Source organism: Trichechus manatus, unplaced genomic scaffold (assembly GCF_000243295.1).
Source record: "Trichechus manatus latirostris isolate Lorelei unplaced genomic scaffold, TriManLat1.0 scaffold00122, whole genome shotgun sequence".
NCBI classification, from domain to species: domain Eukaryota; kingdom Metazoa; phylum Chordata; class Mammalia; order Sirenia; family Trichechidae; genus Trichechus; species Trichechus manatus.
This window is the reverse complement of record NW_004444058.1, coordinates 3,106,140-3,125,353: the sequence shown is the minus strand read 5'-3', so window position 1 is coordinate 3,125,353 and position 19,214 is coordinate 3,106,140. Positions and strand designations below refer to the sequence as shown.

The following is a 19,214-nucleotide window of genomic DNA, read 5'->3' as shown; positions in this document are numbered from 1 at the left end:
CTGTGCACTTACCTGCTATGTGACCCTGGACAAGTGACCCAGATCAGGGACTCAGTTTCCTCCTTTATAAGTAAGACTAGTGTGCCCCCTGGAAGCCAACAGTAAATGCCTGAGTCACTGGGAGGCGGGGTGCTTTTCTCCTTTCACCCCTCCTGCCCACGTCCCACATGGCACTGACACACCCCAGCAAAAGTTCCCCAGGCCCCCACCGTGTCAACTCCAGACCCGGAATGGAACCTCTCAGCCCCTCCCTGGGTCCACTCAGTTGGCCAGGGATGAAGGGGGCCTTTCCAAAACTAAGACAGATCCCACCCCTAGACAGAACCCCTGGGCCCCTAGGCAGGATCCAGGACCCTGACGTCCTCCTAGAGGGGCTCAGTGGGTGTGGCCTGTCCCCAGAAGCCAGTTTTTCTGCTCAGGCTTGGCCAGCATTGGGCCCAGGGTGTGCAGAGTTCACTCGCTATCCACCCAACAGACCGCCAGCAACCACCTGGCTATGCCCACAGGTCCTGGCCTGAGCACTGGGGTCAGAACACTAGGAGCTGGGGCTGAGGTTCCTTGGCCAAGGCAGGAGGTGGCTGGGAGGCTCTTCCCCAGGCCCTCTGCACTGGACAGCCCACGCCAGAGACCCTGGAAGCCATACTCCAGGCGAGGAGCAAAGCAGCGGTGAGGCATCATGCAGGTGCTGTCTCCCACCCCTCCCAAGAAGAGTCCCCAGTGTGTGCCCAGAACCACCCCCACCAGCTCTGGCCTGGCCAAGCCCCCTCTGGCCAGCAGCCAAGCCGTGGCGGCACAGAAGGGTGGGGAATGAGTCCTGGACCACAACCACAGCAATGGCCCCCCCCATCCACTCCAGGGCTCCCAAGGCCTGTGGGGGCACAGGGCAAGGGAGGAGACAACAGGAGAAGGGCCAGCTGTGCCCCATGAACTGCGGAAGGGCTGGGGGCCCATAGGGAGGGACCAAAAAGGTAAAAATAAGAAAGCCCCACGATTGCCTCCCAAGGCTGCAGTTATGGCCCAAAGACTTCCAAACCACAGAATGGGGTGCACTTCGCAGCATGCACCTGGTGAGGAATTGCCCACCTGAGGGGTCTGTGAGCACGGGGGACTGGTAACCTGACAGGACATGTCCCCTCCCCACAGCAAGGCCTCAGTCAAGGCACTGCTACCGTTGGGACCTGGTGACTGTGGTGGGGTATCCTGGGCGCTGTGGGGCATTGAGCAGCATCCCTAGCCTCCACTCACCAGATGCTGGTGGCACCTCCTGTAGTGACAACCACATGCCCTGGTTTAGAACCACTGCCCTGGAGCAGACAGCTGGCCTGTAGGCCCCCAGCTTGTCCCTGCCAGGCCTGAGTGGCTGCAGTGGTGCCTGGGGTGCCTGGCACTGTGGGGCCTGTCCACTCCTGGTGGCATCAGACGGCCTCCTGGTCAAGTTCCCGGAGGCAGAGCCTTCCATTATGTTATCCTTGCTAGATGTCTAAGGCAGGGAACAAGCTTGTGTCTGGTTTCCCCTCCCACAGCGGGAAGAGCAGGGTGAGCCAGGGGGCTCCTGCTTGGCAGGCAGGCAGATGGACATGGGTGGAACTGGCAGCAGCAGCTGGGGAGGCTGGACCCGGCACCCACTCCAGGGGAACCTTCATGCTGGGACCCAGGCCCGGGCCCCCTGCCCAACGCAACTCACAACGCGGGACACCAAGACCCAGAAAGAACACCTGTAAGCCTGTCTGGTTAGACCCTCTCTGGCGACTGAGCCGGCAGGAATGGGCTCCACCCATCTGGCTCTCGCAGGTTCCAGGGTGCTGCTGAACCCAGGAAGCAGGCTGCTGCCACCTTGTGGCCACCCATGGGAGACACGGACGCCCCACCATGGCCTCAGGTACCCCAGGCCCCAGTGACTGCCAGCCCTCCAGGGCAAGGCCAGCTTCCTGGTCCTCCCAGCCCACCACACAGGGCCCCTCTGTGTCCTAGGTGTCAAGGAAAACCTTGGTGGACAACGAGTAGGGTAGGGACCCCCTGGAACCCGGAGCATCGGGGAACTGCCAACAGAATCCATTCCAGCATAAAAGAATCCTCTGGAAGACTCTCACTGACACCCTCGTGGAGACTAGCCTACAGGGGTTCAACCCCGGCTCAGAAATGTTTCTGTGACCAAGATGAGAAGTCCTCCTAGCCCTGGGGGCAGGGGGAGCACCTGGCCTCCCACCTGATGGCTCTGAAGGAAGCCATCTTTAACTAAGATGCTAGGCAGCCATGGTGGGTGGAGGCAGCCGAGGTCAAGACTCACCTCCTGACCGCAGCTCCAGCCTCACACAACCTCTCCAGACCCTGCTGTCAGGGATGAAGACCTCTTAACCCAAGGAAGAGTGACCCTAAACCCTGACCAAGGAAATTCCAAGGCTGCAGTTGCAAGGCTTTTTCAGCCCCCCTAAATAGGCACCCTTCCTCAGCTGGCCTCATCCCTGAACCTTCCCAAGCACACCCTCTGAGGCCAGCCCTTCCTGATCAGCCCCCACCCCCATGCCCACTCAGAGCCCCAGAAGTGGCAGGGGCTGAGGAGCGGAACAGCAGTCAAGTGACCCGGGCTGAGGTGCCTGGGTAGGCTGGCAGCCCTGCTGACACCCTGCCTGGCCCTGTTGTGTACACAGCCTGTCTCAGAGAAGCAGGATAGCTCAGAAGGCCACTCAAGGCCCAGGTAATGGAGGCTTCAGGGGCCAGCTTATCATCTGTGGGGGGTACCAGGGTCTTCTCTGCCTCCCCTTGCTGACTCCCCCCACCCCCCACACACGTAAAACATAACCTGGCCCTACCTCTGCCTGGGCATCCCTAAGTCCTTACCCCCTCTATACACAGGGTGAGTCTGCCTCCCCCCAGGAGGGCCAGGCGTGAGCTCTGCTGTGACTCCTGCGGCCCAGCACACATCAGATGCTCATGAGCAGTGAGGCTGTCATTTCCAGCACCATCAGGATGGCCAGGAGCCAGCGGGGCTGCTTCTAGCACCAGGACAAGTGCCAGCTAGGGAAAGGAATTGCCAATCTGCCATCCTGGGACCTCAGCCTCCTGCAATGCTAGAAGCTGGTGCCAGGCTCCGCCCCACAATAACCCAGCACAAGCAAAAGAGGCACCAGGCCAGCCTGGGGACAGGTGGGCTCTTTGAACTTTTTATTACAATGGATCACCAGTAGCAATGGCAGGTGGGAATGGGACTTTCATTTGCCCTTCAGGTAGATCTTAGGGGTCTGCCAGCCCTCAGGAGCTTCTTTCAGTCCAGCCCTCAACCAGATGCGTCGCAGGTCTCTCTCAAATTTCATCTGTGAGGGCAGAAGGGGGATCGCTGGCTGGCATGTGGGAATCCAGGCAACCTCAGCCACCTGCCCACCCTGGGCCGTCAAGCAGCCCCCGCATCCCCCTCCTCAGCTCACCTGCTTCCGTTTCAGGCGCCCCTCCCGGACCTTCCGCCGCAGAAACCGAGTCCTCTTGACCAGCTTGCGGTACTTGTGGTGGTTCATCTTCCGTCGGCGGATCTTTAGCACATTTTTACACTGTACCTGGGGCACATCCAAGACACCCTCATCCCCCTGCTCAGCCCCCTCCCCCACATGACTAGGTGGGCACTCATAGAGCTGGGAAGGAGTCACAGTCCCTGGGATCCCAGCACCCAGGCTGGGCAAGAGGCAGCGAGCAGTGAGCCAGCTCTCCAGGGGGCTGATGGACATCTTCCGGGGGACCAACATCTCCTCTAGTTCCAGCTGGGCCTCCCTGCCAGGGAGGGAGGCAGCCTTGCTTGGGCCCACCGGTTGTGTGCTATAGCAGGGCTTCCAGGCATGGGCGCCTGGCACCCCTGAGACAGGCCAGGGCAGACTGCGGCCTGTGGAAAACAAGATGGCAGTTAGCACTGGTGTCTCAAACATCAGCCCTGACTGCACACTTGGTGGTCCGAACCCAAGTCCTGTCCTGAAAGCACTACCAACGTCGAGGCCCACACTTCCTTCCTTTGTGTGATACTCGGATGTTAGCCTTCCCAGAGCTCAGCAAGGGCCCAGAGCAGGGTAAAGAGTTTGTGCAGCCAGGCCCCTGGCTCCAGCTGTGGGGAGGTGAGTTGGGCAGCTGAGCCCCACATTCCTAACCTAGGTGTGTCCCGCTCATCTGCCCCCAGAAGGATCTTACCTGCCCGTGAAGCAGCCCTGACCAGCTGAGAAGTCAGGCGCACCAAGAACATTGTTTGTGGGTGGCGGCAGCTCTAGGCGCTCAGGCGAGCTGGAACACAAGTGCCCGTTGACAGGTCAGGTGAGAGCGGCTGGGCAATGCCTTCAGCTGTCCCAGGTAGGCTAAGATGGAGAAAGACGGTCATGCCCAGACTCCCGCACTGCACCATCATCGGTCACCCGATCTCATCATATGAATACTCCAAACCCGGCTCACTCCCTCATACAACCAGACTAGGACTCAAATCCCACTCCCCAGCTGCGTGACTTCAGTCGGGTCACTGACGCTCCTAAGCCCGTTTCCCCCACTAATGCACCCAAGCCCACAACGTGGGACGTGGGTGGCGTGCGAAAGCACCAGGAGGCAATACTGGTGCCCTGCGGCGGGGCCGATGGCTTAGGGTCCCAGGACTCAGGAGACAGGTCCTGCCCGGGTCCCAGCTTTACCTGGGCGCAGCTCGTGCTGCCCAGCGCCGGGGCCCTCTCGACTGTTCCCGGAGCCCGCACGCCGCAGCCTCTCCTGCCCTAGTCCTCCCGCCGACCCTTCCTAAGCCCGACCCCCGCAAGCCTCAAACTGACCATTCTGCCGCCGCGCTCGGGCACTTCCGGTCCGTCCCCAAACCGGCCCCCAACTCTGTGTACGGCCGCCCGGCGGTTTCTAAGTCCAGCCCCCTTGGCGTCCTCACAGTACCCGGTCTCGCGTTGCAGGAAGCCCCGTCGCGCCCAGAAAGCATCGGCTTCCGGTGAGAGGGGCCGCCCTCCTCGTCCCCACTCCCACCCCCAGCGCGTTAGCTCCGCCTCACGCCTTACATTTCTCATAATCCCCAAGGAGTGCAGTCTGCGCCTGCGTGATCCGAACTCGCAACACATCCCGACCGCTAGAGGCCCGGTCTTTTAGAGACGCGAACGCTAAGGCAGACGTATGGGGTGTTCTCCCAGTGGCGGAAGAGCGTTTTCCGAGCGACGGAAGTAGTATTTTTGGAGCGACGAAGCAGGCTAGAGCGGCTGTCTCGGCATAGGGCGGAGGCGAGGGGACTGGAACCTGATGATAGAGACCCAACCTCCCCCGACTTCACTTCTGGGTCCAAGGGGCAGCCCTGTGGGTGGTGAAGACGGCAGATGCCTGATGGGGACGCGGTCAGAGCTTCCGGGCCCCTCTTTTCTACCCTTACGAAGCTCGGACACCAGGAGTCGCCCATCGTTCGCCGAGCCCTAAAAGAGCAGGTGCTGGGTGTATTGGGGGCAGAACCCGGGGTGCCCGGCAGGATGACTCCTGCGGGGTCTCAAGGCGCCTGTGCCTATCCTTGCATTGGCAGCTGAGGAGACCCCCATCCTTTTGGTCTGGCAGTCTCTGTTAAGTGAAGGAAGCCCCGCATCTAGTGCTTTTTGCATAGGTGGATTTCTTTTTCCTTTTGAAAAGCAAACAAGCTCCCGTCTCTCGCATATCGTGGCTATAGAAAGAAAAATCAGACTCGACACTGTCCGGAAACCAGAAGAAACCTAGACGATGGCATTTGGCTGAGTCCCCCCATGCTCGTCCGCAGGATTGGTGGCTTCCAAGGCATCATTTCACCTCTCTAGTCTTGAAAGGCCCCATTGTGCTTCTCCCTGAGGTTGGCTAGGACGGACAGGATCCCCATAATGGACGCCGGGACCTGCAGGGGAGCCTGGTGGGGAGGGAGGTGGAGAGGGGCTGCTGAGGGTCCCCATTGGGCCTGCCCAGAGCCTTACCTTGTAGGAGAATCTTCCAGAGTGTCTGAGCAGGAAGTGACTGGGTAGGGTCATCCCCCGGCCTCATTCTGGCCAAGAGGAAGGATAGACCAGTCTGAAGGCAAAAAGCCCAGGATCAGCCTTACAACTGAGGTTACAAAGTAACCCTGAGCAATGACTCCTGTGCCCCACCTCCCAGAGGGGCTGCTCTGGGGTCCCAGGCAAGAATGTCTGAACATGTTCTGCAAGCCCACCCTTCACTCACCTCAGCTGCACAGCCCTCCCTCCCCATGGTGTCCCCATGTCTGTGCTCACCTAGCCAGCTTCCAGGACACACACAGCCCCTCAGATACAAGCCCGCTGCCAGACAGCGGGCGCTTGTGTGGATAGCAGTCTAGGCAAGGACAGAAGGCACCCAGGCAGGGGTTGTCAGCTGTGCCTCCAGGCTTCTGAAGAGTTGAGGTGGAGATCGAGTATCCCCTCACAGTCAGTGACTAATGGGGGTGGATGGGGTGTTGAAGCTTCAGTTTGCTAAAGTCATGGAGGGCAGGATAAGCCAAAGCATCCCCCCATCACCTCCACCTCTTGTCCCAGGAACTAGCCAGGTTCTGGTCTTCAGGGAGGTGAGGCAAGGAAAGCCTAGGCCAAAGGGAAGGGGTCCAGCTGGAACTGCTCCCTCCCCTGGGCAGTGCAGCATGGGTCCATGGCTGGGCATCCTCCTCCTGTCACCAGCGCTGTGTGTAGCCTGCTCCTGGGGGAAGTGGAGCAGCCACCCTGATGAGGGGTCCGTGTCTGTCCCAGAGGAGTGACAGGAACGCCTGGGAGGCATCAGATGAGGCAAGAGCAGAGCCTGCTGAGCTGGGTATGAGCCAAAAGCCGACTGGAAGATCACTTTTCCACAAAGACCTGAAAATCTGGAAAGGAAGACTGCAGTGGCAGAGCTGGGGGGTGGGAGGCATGCTTTCTAATTCAAAGGAACTCTAGTCTTTCAAGGAAATTACACAATCAATGCACGTATTTTTGTTTTTCCCAAAATATCCATTTGCCTCCAGAAAAGCTTTTCTTCAGAAACATCATAATCTTGAGAAAGTTTGCATCTCTGGCCTGGGAGTTGGAAGGGCAGATGGGGGTGGTGCCCCTGCTGCCTTGTCCGGGTTGGGGCCAACCTGGCAGTGATGGAGCCAGCTCCTACCAGCTCAGGAGAGCCAACTGTTACAAGTTTTCAGGACTTTTGTAAGCCAGTTGTTGAATAGCCATTATTAAGAATGATATAAATTTACAGTTTAATAAATTATATTAAAAACAAAGCCCAGTACTTTAAACTCATCACTTACTCTCCCTTAGATTGCACCTTTTACTTAGGGGAAGGGAGTTGTCAACCCATACCACCACCACAGGATGGGGTGGCCACAAGCTGGTCCATGTGTAAGACAGCCCATGGGCAGGCAGCCATGGACACTGTATACCACAAGCTCCCAGTCACCCTGTAGTGTCACCCTAGTGCCCACTCCAGACCCCTCCCACCAGGGCTCAGTGCATGATGGCCCAACCTAGCTGTATCCTCCAGCTTGGGGCCCGAGTCCAGTGTTGCCCCCAGCAGCCTCCCCGCCACCATGTCACCGCAAATGCATCAGGTTCCTGGCAGGAAGCTGGGGCTCAGTTGGACTATCTGCTGACTTGGGTCATCAGCGTGATCTCAGCTTTCTGCTCTGTCCCAGCATAGGCTCTGGCAAAACTGAAGGGATGTGTCTTGGGAGCCCAGACTGTGTTGGCTGAGCTATGATAGTCCAGGGGCTCTTGAAACTCCAGACTTCCCGCTGTGGTTGCGCTCCCCTGTGGGGCAAGGGTGAGGGCTGAGGCCTCACACCTGCTCCTGGCCAAACCCCTCCCCAGCTCGGACACACCTGCGGTTTCGGAGAAAGCAGGGCTTGTGAGGTGCAAAGGGCAGTACTGGGTCAGTTTGGGTGCCTCTAGCTGGCCAGACTAGCTCAGGGCCTGTACCAGGTGACTTGTAGGGAAGGATCTGGGGTCTAGTGGTGTCGTTGGTGAGGCTACACACTACATGCCACCCCAGGGGTCAGTCTGCAGCCAGCTGGGCCACACTGTGCTGAATGCCTGAGGGAGGGAACGAGCTGGCACAGGTACAGCAGTGACAGAGAAGGTCAAACGTGTAAGCCCAGTTCCTGGCATGGAGGGGTGCACATGAGCCAGTAAGGTCCAAGCCTCAAATACTACCAGGCCAGGCTGCCCAGTGCTTGTGGGGCCGGCCGAGGACAGTTCAGTGAGCCACCGAGGCGATGTGGCTAACTGAGAGCATCATCTGTTCATTATTGTGGCAGTGTGGTCGACTGGGACCCAAGTGAAGGTCGAGGGCCACGGCCCAACCAGAGTGACAGATGACCACAGGCAGCCTGGACCAACAACTGGTGGAACGGTGACTTTCCAGGCATACTCTCAAGGACAGATGGGCAATCTGTGGTGTAAAGAGCTCTTTTATGTGGCCTTTTGTCTTAGTTCTTTAGTAAACCTGCTTGGGAGATATTCCCCCTACGCCCTGAGGAGTTGTTACCTTTGCCCTAATTCTTCAGAGAAGGCGGGGAGGGCTTCCAGTTTGCTCTCTATTCCAAAGAACTTGTTACTTTTGCCCAGTTGATTCCCCAGGTTGTTTGACATTGCCTGGGTAAGCTACAATTTGATGATTTGATACTTTTTCTGGTAATAAGACCTGATTGCCATCTCATGGGTATTTGAGGATTGGTTGAACTCTGGTCTGGTGAGGGAGGCCCTGCCTTGTAACCAGGGCTTCAAACTCCTTGGTTCCGGTTCAAACTCTACGGAGAATTTTAATTTTCACCCCAGATATACTGAATCTGAATCTACATTTTAACAAGATCCTCACGTGATTCTTATGTATAATAAATTCTGCTCTACTAGTGGGTCTCAAAATTGGTCCCAAATCAGCAGCATTAGCATCAAAAGGGAACTTGTTAGAAATGCAAATTCTCAGCAGGGGTTCAAATCAGAACAAACTGGTTTGAAGCCCTGCTTATAACTGATAAGGATCAGGACAAATAAGCAGCTAAATGCAGAGGTTTGAGAAGCCTCCGGGCTGAGAGAGATGCTAAGAGCTGGGCTGTTAGACAAGCAGAGCCACATGGGTGCCTAGTGGTCCTGCAGCCACTACACTGGCTATAAGCTGGGCCAGTCAGCAACAGAGAGGCTGACGACAGAGAGCAACTACGAAACCTGAGCAAACTGCTACACTGGCTGAGCTGGGCCACTTAGTGGCAGGGAGCCCAACAGCGGGGAGAGGCCTGCATGGCAGAGAAGGCAGCAGCCCAGCAGAGAAGCCACACCCACTAATCACAGGAGGCCTGTGCTTCCTGACACTGATCCCAAGTTGTTCTTGTTACTTCCAAGTTGATCCTTATCCTGAGTTGTAGCCTGTTACTTCCCTAATAAACCACCTAACCACGAGTCTGGTCTGGAGTACCGTGTGGCCATTGCAACGAATTATCGAACCCTGCAGAGAGGTAGAGAATGCCAAAGGAAGAACAGCTGGTGTCAAATGGTGACAAAGTTGGAGAGCAGAGTATGTCTGACCTCAACCTCATAGGAACCACTTTTGTGCTGATCCTGATTTTTATCCCTCATGAATTTAGACAAATCATTTCATGGTATTACATGACCATAACCAGGAGAGCCGTCTCACGCCCCACAGTACCCTGGCAGGACATGACTATGCCTACCTCGAGCAAGAAGGGGATACAGCAGCTGAGGTGGGACTCTCCTGGCCAAGGTTACACACCAAATGCTCATTAGGCCAAATCACTGTGGCAAGTTGTCAAACCTTCCTTTCTCCAGACCCCAAGAACCCTTTGCCCCAACAGCAGATGGCCCAGTCCCACCATCCTCCAATGAGAGCACGCACACACGAGTCAGTACAAAAGCCAACACTTTAATGAGAAGGGGCGGTGACAGCACGGACGTTATCACTACAACGGATAGCGCCAGCTGTGCACGCCACCACTGTCATAACAAGCAAGCAAATGGACAAACTACAAACCCTTCAACGTTCCAAAGATCCTGAGTAGACAGAATTGTTTATTTAACCACATAAAATGCATATATAGGAAATTTCTCTATTTAGGGGCTGGTGACCTGCACGCAGCATTGCACAGATAAAAATATACGACTTTCAACACAGATCGAAATGCCTTCACATTTTAAAAACCAAAGTTCTCTACACAAGTTTCAAGCTGACAGAATCCAATTGAGTTTTCATATACAGCTTTCACCTGTATTAAACACGTTTATTTACAACACTGACAGAGAATAAGGGGCTATTAAGGCCATTTTCTCATTTTGTACTGTTAAACACGGAAAATATGTACATAAGTACAACCTAATATAGGCAGAGATTCTAAAAATCATTCTTCTTGGTTTAACGTAATTGGGCATCTATATGGGGGAGAGGAGACAGCTTGTCTTTAGCACCGAGCTCCACCACCATCACCATGCACGCCTCTGTTCCTTCCAGCAGCCGGTAGGCTGGGGGTGCCCCGTGCTCAGAAGGGTATGCGCCTTGAACCCAGGCGCAGAGTCGTGGGCAGGTGCACAGGCCGGCCACCTGAGGGGCACCTCACTGCCCTCTCAATTCCACCTTCAAATTCATAACAAGGTCCAAAGAGTCAGTAGCATTCCCAAAGGGAGCCACGCAGAAGTCACAAGGTGAGTGGCAGGAGGGCTTGGGCAGGGCAGAACTCCATGCCCTGAGAAGTGGCTGTCCAGCAGCCGCCGCAGGGCCCGCGCTCACCTGCGGTGCCTGCTGTGCCCGGGGTGGTCCCGCTCGTAGCGGCGGCCCGTCCGCTCATATGACCGAGAACGCTCCCGTCTCTCATCTCGGTAGTAATGACTTTTCTTCTTGTATTTCCCAGGATTCTCTGCCCGCTCCTGCGAGTGGCTTCGAGAGCGAGACGAGCTCCGGCTCCGGGACTTTGGAGGCTTCTGCGTGGGGTACTTGCAGTCCCTGGACTTGGTGTAGCTCCTCACCTTGGAGCCTTTGTATGGGGCACCATGGCGCACCTGCCTCGGGGGTGAGTCACTGCGGCTCCGTGAGCGGCTCTGGGACTTGGACCCACTGGACGTTGATCCACTGTCACTTTTCCTGGAGGAAGTGGGGGAGGGACCACCGTTCCAGTGACTGATCATCCCAACCAGAACCCATGGACATACCATGAGGGGGGTCACAGAGACTCAGGCCCCCACTCCACAGGGAAATCGGCCTCTACCTGTCTGTGCCGCAGGTGAGCCAAGCAGCACATACCTTCTCTTTGGGGAGACGGACCCTGACCGGGATCTCGAGGGGCTCTGCTCACGACTCCGGCTCTGGCTCTCTCTCCCCTTTGGCAAGCTGTGAGGGAGAGACAGTCAGACCTGGAGTCCTCCCAGTTAGCCCCCAGTTGCTGCAAAGGCAGGATGTGGCAGGTGGTCTTACCCGTTCACTGGGCTATCAGCCTTTGCTTTCTTCGAGGCCTCTGCTTTCCTCTTGGTGTTCTTCACAGACAGCGGAGAGGGCTTATTCCCTTTGCCTTCTTTGGGGGATTCTACTAGAATCAAGTACAAGGAGTTAAAAATCGACCATCAGAAAACCGTTTTGATAAGGGGCAAGACTCAGCAGAGTAAGACATGGCCACTCCACGGGACAGATGGGACACAAGCTGACAGGGACTTTCTGCTCCTGGCCTGGGACTCGAAACCTCGCACGAATCAGAGATGCAGACAGACCATGTGTGTCCCTCATTCCTTGGGGGCAGGGGCTTCAAGTCTAGGATCTGACAGTACAACCTAGTGCCCCCAAGCTACTGATACAATCCCAAAAGGGCTCTAAGGGAAGGCGGGCAGGCACATCCCCAGATGAGAGAGCTCAGGCTCTGGGCTCCCCACACTCACCAAGCTTTGGGGCGGGTGAGAACCCAGATGTGCCGTCCAGAACCTGCGTGCCACCAGCAAGCAGGCCCTTCGCCTGTGCCTTTGCCTCCTCAATGGCATGCTTTCTCTTTTCCACTTCACTTTCCAGGTGTGTCAGATCAACCTGCAAAAGCCACCACCAATTCAGAACCAGACGTTTCTAGTCAAACACAAATGCATGTGTCACGTGAAAAAACATAAAAGAACCTTTTTCCGAGTATACAGCTGCAGGATTTTTAAGCAAATCTCTTGGATTTCTTCTTCAGTTGCTCCAAACAAAAGAAACCAGTGGGGACGATTAGGCAGAGGAATCTGTAAACGTAAATGCCACCACATTAGACTTTTCTCAGCATGTCAGGCCAGCAACATGTTTTAAGTACTCGAGTGATGTACTTTTAGGGGCACAGTGGAGGCAAATCCGAAGTAGCGCACACAGGTGTCTCCAGGTGAACACTGACCTCGAGTGTGCGGGCAGCGAGGTAAATGCAGGCACAGGCGATGCTCTCAGGCTGGAACCTCACGAACACGTCTGTGCGAAGGCTGTCGTTCATGTAGTTCCTGAAAAGCAAAAGCAGAAGAATTGCAGCACCTGGCACCTAGACCTCCATCTGCACATCTAGATAAGGTGCTCCCCCTCTAAATGATCTACTGCCAGGGCTGAGGGCGTGGCAGTCATGGGAGCCTCAAGAGCTAGTGGAAAAATATCCTAGCTGCTTTTTCTGTATACAGAACAGGGAGATAGAGAATTTAAAAAAAAAAAAAAAAAAAAAAGCTGGCCGAATGTCAGACAATACATATTGCTATGAAAGAGAACCGATTTTAACTTCACTTTTCCCTCAGTCTTGCCCTGCTTTCATGCAAAGCACAATGCCTCAGGAGGAAAATGTCCACCTTAGTGGTTAAAATGCATCTGAATAAAGAAGTCTAAATGCTCAAAATCCACAGTGCAGAGAAACATGCAAACTCAAAGGAATGGGCTGAGCATAAGCCCAGGGGGGCTTTTCTGAGGCCAACGTCCTCTTCCGGTCCGTCCTCCGAGGGGCATGCAGCCTGCCCCCTTACGACTGGGCACGGCTTCCAGATGGAGTCCACTTGGAGGGGGGCACCCGCAGTGCAATCCAGGCGCACAAGGACATCCTGCAGGAGGGTCAGCACCCCAAGGAAGTCCTCTTCTCAGGCTTATCAAAGAACCGTTTCCAAATTGTCCCATTGCAACAAGGAGTCTTAAAGTGAACATTCATAAAATCAGACAACAACAACAAAATACTAAGTGTCATCACAATCAGTACATTTTTATAGTGTTACCATACTTTGAAGATATAAAAATACAAAACATGTGCATTTCTTAAAAAGTTAAAGGGCTTTCAAACTGACTACGTTTTCAACATTTTCCTTTAGATATATTTCTCCAAAAACTTAATAGACTAAAACCGGACTTTGTACTAGCTCTATCAACATTGCAGAAACAGGGGATTAATCCCACAAGAAAACAGTTGAATAGACATTTATGAGATGAATATGTATTTACTGCTAACAGACCCCACTGCAGCCACCCTCAAGTCAGGCCGCACTCACAGCAAGATCAGGCCCACTATTGTTTTATTTACACCCCCCACCCCTCTGTGATCTCTGCCCTCATCCCTGGAGGATATAATACGCAAACCCACTCAGGGATTTCTAAAGGGTCACTTCTACAGACACCATCACCAGCATCTGGTTCTCAATGGCCTGCTCAGGGCCCCCAGAGGTGACTGAGGAACAACTTTTCAAATAAACAGTTCAAACATTTTTAAACATAACCATCAATAGTGATTTTCTGATTTCTAATAAAAAAATTTCCAGTACTCAGCTAGTGAAAATAACATTAATCTATTAACTTTTAAGTCCTAAAATCAAGTCTTCAAAACATGTTTAAACTTACTGCTCTATTTGAAATTAAATTACAATATTTGAAACAGTGTCCATGGTATAATTTAAAGATGCACACCTTTTACTAGAACATGTCAATGCTCAGCTGCTAAGAACGGCTTGAGGGCATTTAGAAATAATGCCACGACCTCACACTGCCCGTCTGAGTCCCCAATGGCCAATTTGTCACCTCCACTCTTACCGCCTTCCACAGGACTTTTAAAGAAAAAGGTGTTGCATCTTTATTGTACAGGTACAGCAGTTTTAAAGCGACAAAATTCAAGTTGAGACAGTTACCAACTCTAATCAGTACATTATTAAGGCAGAACAGAGAATGAACAAGAAGCACAGTCCCAGAGAACCACACGCAGCACCGGCCATTACTATACTATCGTTGGCATACCACCGGTCTAGAGCCAGCCTTCTGTGGAGAGCCTGCATTGGATTGGCTGAAGACGGCCGCTGTCCTGCACCAAAGCGCTTGGACAGCAGAGGAGAAGTCTTAGTCACTTACCCTCAGAGGCTACCCTTCGATTGAAAGAGTACAGAAAAGAAAAGTCAAAATAGGTTCTCTATTAAACACCATAGCACCAGACATTTCAGTCAGCAAAAATATGACCCTTATAGACTTAGCTCCATAGAAAAATTCACCAGGGCACCCCAAACACTAAGCTGTTACTCCGGGCTTCAATTCTAGCATATGCATTGTTATGACCAGTCCGGGAGCTATAGGGGAGTCTTATACCTCTCTTCCACCCAGATTTCTCACAGGGAACCAGTAAGAAGACACTTCACAGTAGAGTGAGGCCACCAAGTCTGCTTTGGTACCCGAGGCCTTCACTTTCCCTGGGGAAGATCCCTGATGGGCCACGGGGGAAAGGGTAGATAGAGGCCACCTTACCGTTAAGCCAGTGCCTGCATTTTGGGAAGCTGACTGGAATTTACACAGCAGTAACACTGGGCACTCCAGACAACTCCAGCCCACAGCCATGAGCCTGACTACCCACTGCCCAAAGGGCCTCAAACGAACACAGTCTGCCACTGCCCTTGCTGGTCCCAAACAACAAAGAAAATCAACTCACCATGACGTCTGGACCAGGTGTTGGTTACGCTCACACTCTAACACCTGAAGGTACATAACGATTATCTGGAAGATACGGGTCAGGGAGTTATTACCGTGAACCTTGAGAACCAAGCATTCAGATCTCTGGGGCATCCATGCAGCAAGTAAAAGCCTCATGCTAGATTTAAGGACTGGGCTCCTGGTCACACACCAGCAGCAGCTCAGCAGAGGTGAGCGTTGCTAACACACCTGCTCCCTGCTCTGGCAGCAGGCAGCAAGCATGCAGGTGAAGACGAGCTGCCCCATGGCTGAAGGCCTCCTGCTCGCAGCAAGTGCTCGGCCTGTCCCACGCTCATCTTCAATACCTTTTCCACCATCGATATTAGCCTGCCCTAAACATCTCTGCATCCCAATCGCCAACTTATCGCAATAAGAAGACACTCTCAGCAAGTAAAGAAAAACACTTAGCTCTATTGGTATTTTATCAAGAATTTGAAACATCGCTGAAAGTCAAACTAAGTAAGAGAAGATACAAGCAAATCCATCAACGAAAAGAAGGTGAATTAAAAGATGTAGACAGCAATCTTTTGTTAAAACGTGTTTTGTTCAAGTATAACACAGGAGATAGATCCACAGCACTGAAAGTAAACTTAGAGTGCGGCAGCCATCCTCCCAACTAACGTGCTGCAAAACTGGTTTAATTCATTTCAGAGTACAAGGGTCCAGAATTCTTCCCCTTCCCCCATGACAGGAAGAAAAACTATTCCTAGTACACCTTCTGAAAACAATCAGCTCTGTTGAAAAAGAAAAATGTCTGACAAATTCAATTTTTACAGATTTGTCACTATTTTTGAAAGTTTAAACTTAAAAGATGCCATTTCCACAACGCTTAAAAATATGTTATCAAAATGAAAAGGTAACACAAGAAAGTTAGGAATGAAGAATTATTTAAGATTACAGATATAAACTAGAAAACCAAGCCAAGGAAGCATTTAAATTCTCTCCGGAGACTTCATTCACTGTGAAAATGGAAAAATGAGGCGGCAAAAGCTGAAAGGCAATATAGTGGGCCACACACTAAGCCCCATACCCACCTTGTGAGGGTGCTTCACATGGACACAGAAGCCCAGCTCTTTGAGAACTCGTCTTTCCGCCTTTATAATTTGGTTCTTTAAATTAACATAATCTTGATCTAATAGTAGAGGCACAGGTTTCCTACAAAGACATAGCACATAGCCTGCATAAGGGTCAAATAAAATGAGGTCTTCCAAACCCCATTAATTACCTCCAAAGGGGAGAGTCTTACAAACACCACAAGGCAGACGTCACTAGAAAGTGAATTTCCCTTCCTCTAACAAAATCACAAAGACCTCAAACCCCAGTGTTAACCTAGTGTTTCTTCTCAGTCATCTTTCCCCTGATGCATAATTAACACCAGCTAAATATAGCGGAGGGTCTCACCACAGAGGGGGTGAATGTACTTTGTGTGACTCAAGATACATGCGTACACGTTTGAGAAGAAATGAAAAACCAGAGAACCAATTACAAGATGACATTTAACAATAGACGGAGCTCTGTTTTCCAAAGGAATTCCACCTACTTTAGGAGTCTAAAGTCTAGCTAGACGTTACGTGGTTCTCAACTAGGTGCAATTTTGCTATCCCAGGGACAACTGGCAATGTCTGAAGATATTTTTGGCTGCCACAAGTGGGGGGTGCTACTGGCATCTAGTAGGTAAAAGACGGGAAGCTGCTAAACACCCAATGATGCAAAGGACAGTCCCCCGCAACAAAGAACCATCTAATCCCAAACGTCTGTAGTGTCAAGGTTGAAAAACTCTACTCTAGAGCATTCAGAGACATGCAATAAACAAGAAACGATATGGGGGTGACTACATGGGCAAACCAGGAAGCCAACACCAGAAAAACCGCAGCCACAGGTCCTCTTTCCTCCTTGGTGCCGTCCCCTCGTTCACCAAACACTATCAGTTGAGTATGACACCTGTTCTGGGCACTTGGGTATATATAATTGAATAACCTACCAGTTTAAAACCGCACAGTCTGAGCTTTGTTACAAAAATGTTATAGCAACTTAGTCACAAAAACAAGAGAAAATTCTGACAGCTCTAATAAAAGACTCACTTTTTCTCTCTCAGGTGTCGGAGGCGATGAAACACATTGATGACGTCTCGTATCCGTCTTGGAGCCTCTTCGATTTTGGAGGCGAGATGTACGCAGGCCATTGACACATGCTAAAACGTAAGCAATGCAACACACATGCTTGTTCTACTCCTGATAGCCTCCAAAGAAGTAGGAAGAGCGACTAACACCAAACGGGAGGTGCACCGAAGGCTCCTCCAACCCTGAAATGCAGAGCTGGGTCTCCCAACTACAGGCCTGGGTTTCATTTGGGCATATTTCCATGGACAAAAAGGCCCTTACCTCCATGGAATGCTTCACAAAGGACTTGGTATAAAAGAACCGCTGGAACAACACCTGCCCGGTAGCCATAGCCACCTAAAGAAGAGAGTTTCCCATCATTTCCAAGCGCTCAATTCAAGGATTTCACGGTTAAACACAAATTACCGGGCTTAGTGTGGCTCCTGATAGAGAACCAAAACCAAAACTGTTTTCCACAAAGGCTCCTAGTTTCCCACTGCATCGGCCACGGCTCCGGGGAAAAGACGGAGGAGGGAGTCGCATAAGACCCGGCTCCAGGCAGGAGACGAGGACGAGGGTCGCGCTAGGCCCGGCTCCTGGGCGGAGGCCGCGCTAGGCCCGGCTCGACCGCCAACAAAGGGCCGGGCCGCTCCCAGCGTTGGCCGACTGTTAACCTGGCCCGAGGCTCGCGACAGCGAACTCACCTGGGGCAGACGGAGCAGGATGCCGGCTGCCTGGATGAGCTCGCAGCCCACCACGCGGAGGCCGGTCTCAATGTCGGTGTCGAGGCCGCTCGACATGGACGGCGTGAAGCGAAGCTTGTCGTCGGGCAGGAGACAGTTCTCCAAGGTGATCAGCACCCCGGAGTACAGCCTGTCCCCGATCAGCACCCCCTGAGACCCGGGTGCTGCGCTCCCCGCGCCCGGAGCCCCGGTCGCTGCCGCGGTGGCCGCAGGCCCCGGAGCTCCGGCCGCCGCCGCCGTCGCCGCCATTTTGTGCCGCCGACTTCCCTTCGGCTCCTTCCCGGCAGGGCGGCTCCTCGCGACGCTCTACGGTCGCCGCCCCGCCTCGCGCGCGTCATTGGCTCAGCCTGCGGGGCGGCCGGGCTCTGCCTGGCCGCGATTGGCTTTGTGGCCTGCCCGTCAGCGTCGCCCCTGACGGCGACACCGGGAATCGGCGCGAGCGGGGGCGGGCTCGTTACCCAGGGGGCTCCGCGGCGCCTCGGGCTAGGTGGCCCCAACCAGGAAGCCGCGCGTTTTTGGAGATCTAGACGCGACCGCGCGCCGGGATCCGCGCTCGTTCAGCCAGTAGGGCCCCCGTCAGCACTGAGACCCAGCTATGCGGAAGCTCGCGCGTTCCCACCCCGGCTGGCAGAGCGGGGCGGGGCGGGGCCGTCCAGGCGGGTGGGTTCCGTCTTGACTGGGCCAACCCCCAACCTGCCGTCCCGAGACGGCCGTCCCTCCCTGTCTAGACGGGCTGTGTTCCGGGAAGCTGCGTCCTAGTTGTGAAGAGCACGGTAGAGGGGTGGGTAGATGGTGGAAGTGTGGTGATGCCTCTCTCGCAGGAGGTTGACAGGTGCTTGGTAAATCGCCCAAGTCTGGGGAGACTTGACCTAGCAGCTCAAACAATGCCACATGTGATCCAATTTTTCCTCTCCACCTTCCGTGGGCAAGCTAGTTTGAGTCCACCCACCTCCCTTGTTCTCAGCACACCATACAGGAAAGGAGAAGGAAGTCCTCTCCTCCGGAAGTCCGAGCAATCATCTTGTTTCTTCTCGGCCTTACATGGGTTGCTTGTCCGTTACCTGGACAGTGATTGGGCAGAGTGGGAAAAGCTGCTGGCTCCAGTCAGGTCCAGGCCTGGAGTTGGGGGCAGGGCCACTGATGCCTGCCTGCACCGGGGAAAACGTGGATCCTGGGCCTGAAGGGGGGCAGCCTACAGCCCCAACTTCCTTCACTGAGATGAAACACAGAAGAGAAGTTCAGTCCCTGCCAAAGGGCTCTGTTTTCCACCCAGCTGTCTGCTCCCTGACCTTGTACTGATGACTGTGCAATGAGTGCTTGTGTGCTGCCAGCATCACCCTCAGTGCCAGGAAACCACAGAGCTCAACTCAGCCCCTGGGGCCCCCGGCCTCCAGCCTCCAAATGCGCACAGCGTGGGGACGTTGTGTACATGGGGACAAGGACCAGGAGGAGGGTC

General features: G+C 53.9%; 2 protein-coding genes across 8 annotated transcripts; both read right to left on the bottom strand.

Moving 5' to 3' along the window:
* Positions 1-3,165: 3,165 nt before the first annotated feature.
* Positions 3,166-4,939, bottom strand: AURKAIP1 (aurora kinase A interacting protein 1). Its single transcript, XM_004384340.3, is given in 5 exon segments — positions 3,166-3,311; positions 3,423-3,868; positions 4,168-4,231; positions 4,233-4,257; positions 4,785-4,939. Coding segments are annotated over 5 exon segments (792 nt in total). The 3' UTR covers positions 3,166-3,209.
* Positions 4,940-9,861: 4,922 nt separating this feature from the next.
* On the bottom strand, positions 9,862-18,040 carry CCNL2 (cyclin L2). Of its 7 annotated transcripts, XM_023738716.1 has the most exons (12): positions 17,720-18,040; positions 17,298-17,372; positions 16,998-17,107; positions 15,951-16,071; positions 14,876-14,940; positions 14,197-14,321; positions 12,344-12,443; positions 12,093-12,197; positions 11,868-12,009; positions 11,413-11,524; positions 11,242-11,328; positions 9,862-11,082 (listed from the first exon to the last, which is right to left on the bottom strand). In XM_023738716.1, the coding sequence occupies exons 6-12, from the start codon at positions 14,232-14,234 to the stop codon at positions 10,728-10,730; spliced, it is 939 nt and encodes a 312-aa protein (XP_023594484.1). In that variant the 5' UTR covers positions 14,235-14,321; positions 14,876-14,940; positions 15,951-16,071; positions 16,998-17,107; positions 17,298-17,372; positions 17,720-18,040; the 3' UTR covers positions 9,862-10,727. The 7 variants fall into 7 exon arrangements, 6 of the variants coding, with proteins under 6 accessions (XP_023594484.1, XP_004384395.1, XP_023594483.1 ...); XM_004384338.2 differs by lacking the exon at positions 14,197-14,321 and having other exon boundaries at positions 17,720-18,035; XM_023738715.1 differs by lacking the exon at positions 14,197-14,321 and having other exon boundaries at positions 11,413-11,521; positions 17,720-18,028.
* Between the last annotated feature and the right edge of the window lie 1,174 nt (positions 18,041-19,214).